Source organism: Trypanosoma rangeli (assembly GCF_003719475.1).
Source record: "Trypanosoma rangeli strain AM80 chromosome Unknown Tra_15.4_contig_00031, whole genome shotgun sequence".
NCBI lineage: Eukaryota > Euglenozoa > Kinetoplastea > Trypanosomatida > Trypanosomatidae > Trypanosoma > Trypanosoma rangeli.
In genome coordinates this window covers 1-8,676 of record NW_021705775.1, presented here as the reverse complement: position 1 = coordinate 8,676, position 8,676 = coordinate 1, and the positions used below count along the sequence as shown (strand labels likewise).

General features: G+C 56.0%; 4 protein-coding genes and 1 pseudogene across 4 annotated transcripts, besides 5 other annotated features; all 5 read left to right on the top strand.

Moving 5' to 3' along the window:
• Positions 1 to 54: 54 nt before the first annotated feature.
• Positions 55 to 73: a microsatellite.
• A 29-nt stretch (positions 74 to 102) lies between these two features.
• Positions 103 to 2,046, top strand: TraAM80_01509 (coiled-coil domain-containing protein 111; the record flags this gene model as incomplete). The annotated part of the gene is made up of 1 exon (XM_029378547.1): positions 103 to 2,046. One exon carries the CDS (start codon positions 103 to 105, stop codon positions 2,044 to 2,046), a length of 1,944 nt encoding a protein of 647 aa, XP_029241569.1.
• A 225-nt stretch (positions 2,047 to 2,271) lies between these two features.
• On the top strand, positions 2,272 to 4,455 carry TraAM80_01508 (uncharacterized protein; the record flags this gene model as incomplete). Its single annotated transcript, XM_029378546.1, has 1 exon — positions 2,272 to 4,455. One exon carries the CDS (start codon positions 2,272 to 2,274, stop codon positions 4,453 to 4,455), a length of 2,184 nt encoding a protein of 727 aa, XP_029241568.1.
• Positions 4,456 to 4,529: 74 nt separating this feature from the next.
• Positions 4,530 to 4,549: a microsatellite.
• A 74-nt stretch (positions 4,550 to 4,623) lies between these two features.
• Positions 4,624 to 4,662: a microsatellite.
• A 52-nt stretch (positions 4,663 to 4,714) lies between these two features.
• Positions 4,715 to 4,757: a microsatellite.
• A 92-nt stretch (positions 4,758 to 4,849) lies between these two features.
• TraAM80_01507 (uncharacterized protein) lies at positions 4,850 to 5,173 on the top strand (the record flags this gene model as incomplete). Its single annotated transcript, XM_029378545.1, has 1 exon — positions 4,850 to 5,173. The coding sequence occupies one exon, from the start codon at positions 4,850 to 4,852 to the stop codon at positions 5,171 to 5,173; it is 324 nt and encodes a 107-aa protein (XP_029241567.1).
• A 504-nt stretch (positions 5,174 to 5,677) lies between these two features.
• Positions 5,678 to 8,134, top strand: TraAM80_01506 (uncharacterized protein; the record flags this gene model as incomplete). Its single annotated transcript, XM_029378544.1, has 1 exon — positions 5,678 to 8,134. The coding sequence occupies one exon, from the start codon at positions 5,678 to 5,680 to the stop codon at positions 8,132 to 8,134; it is 2,457 nt and encodes an 818-aa protein (XP_029241566.1).
• Positions 8,135 to 8,209: 75 nt separating this feature from the next.
• Positions 8,210 to 8,238: a microsatellite.
• A 180-nt stretch (positions 8,239 to 8,418) lies between these two features.
• TraAM80_01505 (U6 snRNA-associated Sm-like protein LSm7) lies at positions 8,419 to 8,675 on the top strand (annotated as a pseudogene).
• Position 8,676: the final 1 nt, after the last annotated feature.

Genomic DNA, 8,676 nt, shown 5'->3' with positions numbered 1-8,676 from the left:
GTGTTGTCTGTTTTTTTTTTTTTTGTTGGTCCGATCCATCTCTTCCACACACAACCCCCCCCCCCCCCCCCCCTTTTCCTCTCGTTTGCTGTTCGTCTCTGGATGTGTGGGAGGCTGCGGGGAGAAGATAGAAGCAGTGAGATAGAGTTCAGGGACTCATGCGAAACGGCAGGAGCACCGATGCTTTGGTGCAGGTCGACCTTCGTCACACACTTCAGTGGAGATGACTGTCAGATCTTTCCGACACAGCAGAAGCTTTTTGACTTCATAGACGCACGTGGGGAGGAGCAGCGCGAGGCGCATGATGCGGCACCACCAGCAAAGTGGTTGCCGTTTGGCATCGAGTTTCCCTCAGAGGAGGAGGTGACGCGCGAGTTGGCGTCGCGGGCGCTCCGTGCATCAACGGCAGCGTACCCCACCCCGTGCGGTGGGGGGGATGCTGGTGGCAGACTGTTCCGCAAGCGCGCGTCCAGGAGAAGTGGTGGGGATGCTCGGAAGACGGAGGACACGGCCGAGACTTCATCTGCAGCGAAACGGCGGTGTCGGGCAGTGCTCCGGGAAGACTACGCGGTGCTGTACGGTGCCACGCCGCTTTCCTCGCAGACGCGAATGTTTCTTGCGGTCACCGTCGCTGGTTTAACGCGCGTAATGCGTGAAATTGAGCCACTGCAGCAGCACCTGTACGAATTGATACGCGAGGGATCGCCGTGTCACCTGTACTTTGATGTCGAGCGCGAGAGGGACTACTCTGCGTGGCGCCGCGTTGTAAACCTTGTAGATGCTGATGCCGACGCTGCTGCGGAATGGGGGGTGGCAGATAGTGTCATGGATGAGTGCCGCGGCGCAGCGAAGTACATGGCCGCGTTGTCGACCGCTGTGTGGCTACCACCGCGGTGTTGTGCGTGGAACTGTCGCCTGCGCGCTGACAACGGTCAGACGACGACGGTGCTGCTTGCAGAGCTTCGCAGGTTTCTGTGCAACGCGTACCCTGCATTGATAATCACACCTGACTTGGAGAAGCATCGGGGCTGCGAGGGCGAGGACGGTCGCTCGCGTCCTCCGGAGGAGGACAACACGGCACCCCCGCTAGGGCCTGGTGTGGAGGTGATGATAATGCGCTCTGTGAACGCAGGTGAAACCGAAGGAGGCCAGGCTGGGAAGTTCTCGCAGCACTACGTGGTAAAGATTGAGGGTCAGTGGTTCAACAGTAACGCCGACGTTGGGCGGCTCGTGGGGCAGTTCGTGGACTACTTATACGAGCGGGCGAGGACAGTCCCTCGTGTGCACGTTGCACTCTTCTACCACGACGCGCCGAAGGAGTTTGCCGTCCTACCGCCTGCCGAGCCCTCGCAGCATTTGCCGTTTCTCCCACTTCGGTGTGTTATTGACACCGCCGTGTACAGTCGAAATCGCATGCTGCGCTGCCTTGGGAGTTGCAAGCTACACAAGCGAAGTATCCTCGCGGTGGAGCGGTATGTTTCCGCTAACGGCTCCACTGGAACAGGTACGACGATGGTGGATGCAGTGGCGCTCTTGGACTCCCTTGTGACCCTGCAGGTGGGGCACCGTGATGTCATTTCGATTCTGCCCACAGCCGCCGGCACAGTTGGAGCAGTGATACCAGCTGAGGGCCGCGTGTGCGGCGGTGCGGGGACTGAGTTACTGCGGAATGTCGATATCACGCAGTATGACGCCTTGGCGCGGCACGTTGCACAAGAGTGGAGCGCCGTAGGTGGGGCGCTGTGTCGAGTTAGTAGCGTGCGTCAACGCGGCGAGCGATACCTGCTGCTGCTGCTTGAGGGTTCACGCTACTGCGGCAATGTGAGACGGCAGCACCTCTCGAACAATGTTTACGTCACCGTCGATTTACAGCAGCATGTGTGGGCGCAGAAGTGTTTTGACCCGGATTGTGCCTCGTATAGGTCTGCGCCGCGGGTGATCCCTGCCGCGGTGTTGCCCACAGACAGGCATGACTGGACGAATGAAACACAAACAGCGGCTCTCGCGTCCCACGCCTTGCTGCGGACAACCTTTAAGCCACCATGACGACGAGAGATTGCTGCTTCGGCTTCTCCATCGTGAGGTATTCTGTGTGTTTTATTTCTCTATCTCTTTCACACAAATATATACACACTGTTTGAGTGGAAGCTCTTCGCTCCTACTCCATCGTCTTCACTACTCCTCGCTATCTATTTCTCTGTGTCCGACCAATGGTTGGTTCCGTATAAAATAGAACGTCACGGAGACGGATATCTTATAGCGTCTGGCTGCATGCAACGACTTTCCGAGCGGTGGAGGTTGCTTGTCATGCTGTGGATTGCCGCGTGGCTAGTGGCATGCGGCGTCGCCGCTCAAAGTGGCTTTTTAGGTGATATTCCGGCGGCACCACATGATGCAGCGTACGGTGCGTACTTCCGCAACTACCCAACAGCACGTCCCTGTATTATGACGGCGGCCTTCGCGGCGGTGGGAGAGGACGACAGAAGCAACGAGTCGGTTGCGTATAGCGGCTGCAGAATCGAAGATAGGGCTGTCGTGCCGCATTCTCTTCTTCTTCTTCATGCGGCCGAAGTGGCACTAGCTTCGATGGAAGCTTGTGGGGATAATGTGACGTCGCTGCAGGAGATTCTCCGCGGGCTCCCACTTCCAGACACACTCTCTAGTAGTGGCATTGGACTTGTCTTGTCGACGCGTGACAGCACCAACAACGACAAAAGGAAGAAGAAAAACGGGGCAGCGGATAACACTCCATATGACATGACATGTTTCCTGGTCGCCGTTCAGCGCTACAATGCGCTGGTGAATAATCATACGCATGGTTCAACGCCACTTATCTCGGCGGTTGTTTTTTCTGGCGACAGACGAATTTTCCGCTTCTCCGGTGGTCGTCGCAGCGGTGAGGAACTGCTGCTTCCCCATGAAGTTACGAGTGTGTATGACTTTGTCCTTCTCTACTTTCCCACTACCGGCGGCCGTGGCCCTGTGGATAGTGGGTGGGCGGCGCTCATGGATACAGCCGAGTTTAACCGTATTCATTGGGTCAGGGGCCACACCTACCCACAGAGCGTCTTGGAGACACGCAATGGTATGATGCTCGCGGCCTCCTCCGCCTCACCCGCGCGGGCGCGGAGTTGCTTGGAGGGTCCCTCGCCATCCTGTGCTCCGTTGGGAGGCTGGACTGTGTGGACGAGCACCGCTGACATGCGGTGGGGGTGGAACCCGGCGTCACTGGACTTTGAAAAGAAGACGCGCAAAGGCGCTCTCGCACTGTTGGTCGCCTCCACCGCCGTGTCACTTGTCAAGGGGGAGACTCCTGGTGCGGACTGTCCAGCAAGCGCCGTCGTCGCGACATTGGCGGTGTTGGAGGCGCTGCAGCGCGTGGGTGAGGGTGCCAACCGCGACGTTTACGCTTTCTTTTTTCCCGGCGAGCACGTGGGCGGCGTCGGGAGCGCCCGCTTCATCTCCGACGCGACGCTGCTAGAATGTGCCCGAGCCGGCCTCAGCAACTGTACGGCGCTGGCGTACAAAGACAACCTGAACTTCACCACGGTGGATTTTGGCGCCATTGACACGTTCCTCGTGCTGGATCAGGTGGCCTACCAGGACGCCCCGTTGTATTACCACGTTGACAGCCGTGTGGGGACGGGATCGGCGCAGCAGCAGAAGGCAGAAATGGAACTGAGGAGGCGTGGCGTGCGACGAGCCTCCACCGCGCGACTGCCGTATTCCCCCATCACGACTCTGCTGGATCTCCTTCCTTCGGCAGCGACAGCGGGCGATAAGGTGTTTCTCACACTCACTCGCTACAACACAACGTACGTGAATCCTGATGTTTTTACCGTTCTGGATACGACAACGCAGCGCTCCGCACTCCGGGCGGCATCGGTTGCAGAGGCGGCTGATGTCGTTCTGCGTCTGCTGCTTCCACACACATACTCTGCCGCCGCGCTCTCTCCTACTCCTCCTCCTCCTCCTCCTCCTCCTCCTCCTGAGGCGTCGGTAAATCACAGTCTCGTAGAGCTACTGTGGGGGTGCTTCACAGATAATTTGCACTGCAGCTTTCTTTCCACGTCAGAAGGCGCGGTAGCGGCCGCCACCTCACCTGACTACGGTGTGGGCGTTATGATGGGTGATGGCATCACTAATACTCAGGCAGCTATAGAGGCGGCGCTTCAGTGCATCGGCTGGAACGACGTTGCGCGGTCTCCGGCGGTGCCGATGTCACTGCGCATTCCTCATGGTGACTGGGGTGCGACGTGGGAGCAGGACAAGGCATGGATGCGGCAGCACAACAACTCACGATACGCACTGCACGTGATGAGCCTTTGGCGTGAGGATATCGGTGCCAGAAGCACAATGGTGGAATCTGAGGCTGTGGCTCTGGTATTTTTTTGTCTCGGTATCACTTTTGCTGTCGCTGTCCTTTTAGGCGTTAACCTGTGTGTGAAGAAGTAGGATGCAGGTTTGGCGTTTTGTTGCCCCACGTTTCCCCATGCCGTGGAGGGTCAAGAATGAACTGAGTAGAAAAACTCTCTCTCTCTCTCCCTCTGGAAAGACAGTGGAGACTGTTGGCCGCGGGGTCACTGAAAGAAGAAGCGAGTAGCAGAGCAAAAGGTGGGAAGGAAGAAAAGTAAAAAAAAAATAATAATAATAATGAAATAAAAGTAGAGGAATTGCTAGTTTCTTTGCATGCTGTACATATACATCCATTACCGAGAGAGAGAGAGAGAAAGAGGGTGGGAAGGAGGAGGAGGGAGCGGATGTGATGTATGCGCTGCAATGTACGGTGGTACTTCTTCCTGCATTATTATTTGTGTGTAGCTGAAAGGAAGGAGTCAGTGAGAGTAAAATGGAGGCTACAACAAAGTCTGGGGATACCATCACGCTAGATACGACGCAAGACACTGGCCTTGGCTTTCGCCCGGGAGACATTGTGCACTTTTCGAAGAGCCTGCGTCACGGCAAAGTCGCGCTCATTCGGGGTAAAGCAGATGGACTCTTGTGGTTCTCTGTTTTTCATACTGTAGAGGATGCGGAGGCACCGGCGGCGTTGCGGGCCCCGGTGGATACCGCCAGTTGCCGCACCAAGGAAGAGTTCATACGGAGTTTTGGATGGGTGTTGGATTCGAAGTCAAACTCTGCAGCACAAGGCGAGGGCGCAGCAACTAACTGAAGGGCACACGTAAGTGAGGTGAGAGAGATCTTCTTTTCTTGTTCTGTTTTGTAGGGGTTTGTGGGGTGTTTGCATGGATAGATACGTGCATGCATACGCCAGTCCGGAGTAGCGTGGACCCATTCCGCGGACGGCACGGTGTGCACATAGGTGTAGGTAGAGAAGGAGACGCGGCTCGTCACCAACGGAGGGATGGGGAGGGGGCATGTACCGCATGCAAGGCGCACACCTGTACGAAGGCGTTACTTTTTCTTTTCCGCCTATTTGTCATTCTTACATATATATTTTTGTTCTTTATTGTTTCCTGATTTTGGCGTGGTCTTTCTCTTATGACTGTTGAAAGATAATTTATTTAAAATAATACAGAAGGAGACAAGAGACAGGGGTGGGGTGGGGTGGAAGGAGGGAAAAAGAAGAAAGACATACGGTGGCACACGACTGCGTACGTAACTATATCGGGGGTGGGTGGAGGCGAGCGAGCGGGAGTTTGAGTGAGTGCGAGCCATGCGGAGGAGTCGTGTCGCTCAGTACTACTGGTCTAGGTACCGCATGCCGACACAGATGCCTAGGTTTGATGGTCCCGCCCCCGTTGCTGCGCCGCAGAGCATGAACAGCACCAAGACTAATGAGTTTATTGATCCCATTGACGACAAATTCCCGGTGAGTATCCGCGGTCCTCTGGTGCGGCCGGACGTCCCTGAGGATCAGTACGTGGACAGCTGGTACGTGTGCACTTCAATGACGCACCACCTCGGCGATTACCGACCATGGAGTGCCAGTGCTCCACCCAACGCGTATCGTTTTCGTCCCTACAATGAATTTGACGCCAAGGGTAGGGAGTATGTGCAGTACATGCGGCAGTTTGCCCGCCATGACCCGCAAAAGTCACGTGGAAAGGGGCAAAAGGGGTTCCCCTTTCGTGATGCCTACCTCACAAAAATGAATGAGGCCAATGGTATCACACGGCCCCCCACACTGGAGACCATCATGGACCGTGCAGTGCAGGAGAAACACCAACACACGCACGTTTTAACGCCAATGCAGGTACAACGTGACGTGGGTCGCTCAGAGGCCCCGTTGCCCTGCGCCGGTAACATCCCCGTGGACAGCAGCCGATTCCCGTTTCGTTGGAAGACAGAGGACTGGTACGAATACGAGGTGGCTAAGGTGCGCAATAGACGCTTTGTCTTTGAGAACACGGAGGAGAACGGTATCCACGGCTCCGAAGTGACGTACAAAATTGTTCTAGAGGGATTTTGGGACCATCACGTGATGAAGCTGGCGGATGACGTCTGCATGTTCCTCAGGGATGTGGGTCGTCAAATTACCGAGGAGAAACTTGGTACGGTGCGACATGCCATGGACGGCCTTTCAGGGGGCGCCGTCGATCCGGAGCTGATCGCCATCTTTAACGTTGCCCGCTTGGGCCCATTCGGTCGCCCCGATGAGTACGATGCGGAAGAAGTGGCAGGCTTCATGCGGGCTGACTTGAAACGACTGGAGGAGCAGTGCCTGAGTGTTATCAACCGCTGCAATGTGCCCGTGCCAGGCGCCACAAATATATACGACTCGCAGGTCTCATGGCCGTATGTGGAGAAGCTGGAACCGTGGGTGCGCATGGCGGAGTTCTGGACCTCCGCCTCTGACACCTCCTTTACAGAGCTTGAGATGTCCACCGCACATTACGAATTTAGAAAATACTTTCGTGTCGTTGTCTGCAGGCTGCCATTTCAGAGTGTCGAGTTTGAAAAACGCATGTATGATATAAGGCACTGGCTACACCGACAAACCACGTGTGAGTTTCATACCATTTATAGGAAGAACGTTATTCATGATGGCTCTGTATTTCCGACGGAACACGACCCTGCCACGCCCTCAACACATGAGCACCACCGCATGTTCTCTTTTGCCCTCGATTGGCAAAATGCTCCAGTAAATCGTCTCAGTGTGGCCACGGTACTGGAGGGAGAGGATTGGGGGAGGGCAGCACAGCGCTTCGGCTGCGGCGTGGAAGAACTTAAGAAGGAGAACCCGGCGGTGGAGACCCTTGAGGCAGGTGCTCTCCTTAACCTTCCTGGAAACGCCTCACGTAGGCTGACGAGCTTTGGTGCATCTCCACGTGTGCTCTCGCTGCGGACCGCAAAAGGTGATAAACACATACGCACCTGGGACGAAGCCGCGGCCGCTCTTGATTGTACCGTGGAGGAGCTACAGCAAGTCAACGGCCACGCCGCACTCACCTACAAACAGACTGGCGAGAATGGTGAGGGCGAGTTTGACACCTCCGTCACGGAGCTGAACGTCCCCCTCTCCTGTTGGATGGCAACCCCAGAGGCGGAGTTCAGCCCTATCGAGCTTGTCTTTGCTGGTGACACCCTTGCCACCATTGCGCAGCGCCTGCAATGTAGTGAAGAGGCTCTTCAGAGGGAGAATGCTGGGTTACGTGACGTTACTAACCTACACTACGTGAGGGTACCAACTGAGGCGAAAGCGCCAAGACGACTAGTGGAACCGCAACTCCGCCCACAGGCCGCAACAGATGCGCTGCTAACACGCACTATTGCAGAAGAAACTGCATTTCAAATTAAACATCTTCCCGATCTACCGGCAAACTCGCAGAATTTTCCACACGAGTACCACACCCCGACCTCACGCTTTCCGGCAGCTCCAAAAAAAACGGGGTCAGAGAACGATTGGATGTCCTACACGGCAAAGTACCTTGACAAGCAGTTCACGCACCTAACTGAGCCCACGCCGCTGTACAATGTGAATAAGCTCTGGCCCATGCAGCAGGTCCCTGGCAAGGTGGACCAGACACCCTTCGAGGAGGATCAGACGTGGCTGCTCAATCCTATTCCCGTGCATCAAATGGAACAACACCACCCCGAAAAGGAATTACAGGACCTTCCGTTTGTCAACCACGAACAATTCCCACGCTCGCTGGAGTGGACTGCACCGTGAACGCAAACAAACAAAAATGAAGAGAGCACCTCTTTGTTTACTGCTCGGGACGTCGTCAGCACGTGTGACTTTATCGTGGTGTGTGTGTGAGTGTGTGAGTGTGTCCATTTTGTCGATGCGCATACCTCCACTGCGACCGGAAACGAGGGAGATGGAAATAAAAACAAAAGGGGGAGATGGGACGCCAGGAGCCGCGTCGAATGGCTTGCTCGAGGAGGGCTTCCAGTGGCTTCTGCTGCCGCTGCTGTTGTTGTGTGCGAGTTTCTGGGTTCTTTTGGTTGGAGGTGCAGTTTTCTTCCCTTCTTGCTCCGCCATGTGAGTAAGGAAGTGTGTGCGGCGCAGGCCACATGGCGGCGGAGCTGACTCACATCGTCAGGAAGAGGGAGGGCATCCTCGCTCTGGAGCCCCCACTTCGACCGCCGCGCCGTGATTGCGGTGGCGGGGAGGGAAGTGCACGGCATCCTCAAATTCGACAACAACATCAACCTCGTCGTGGCAAATGTGGAGCTGTGGGACGGAGATGCCTTCGTACGGCGCCTTGG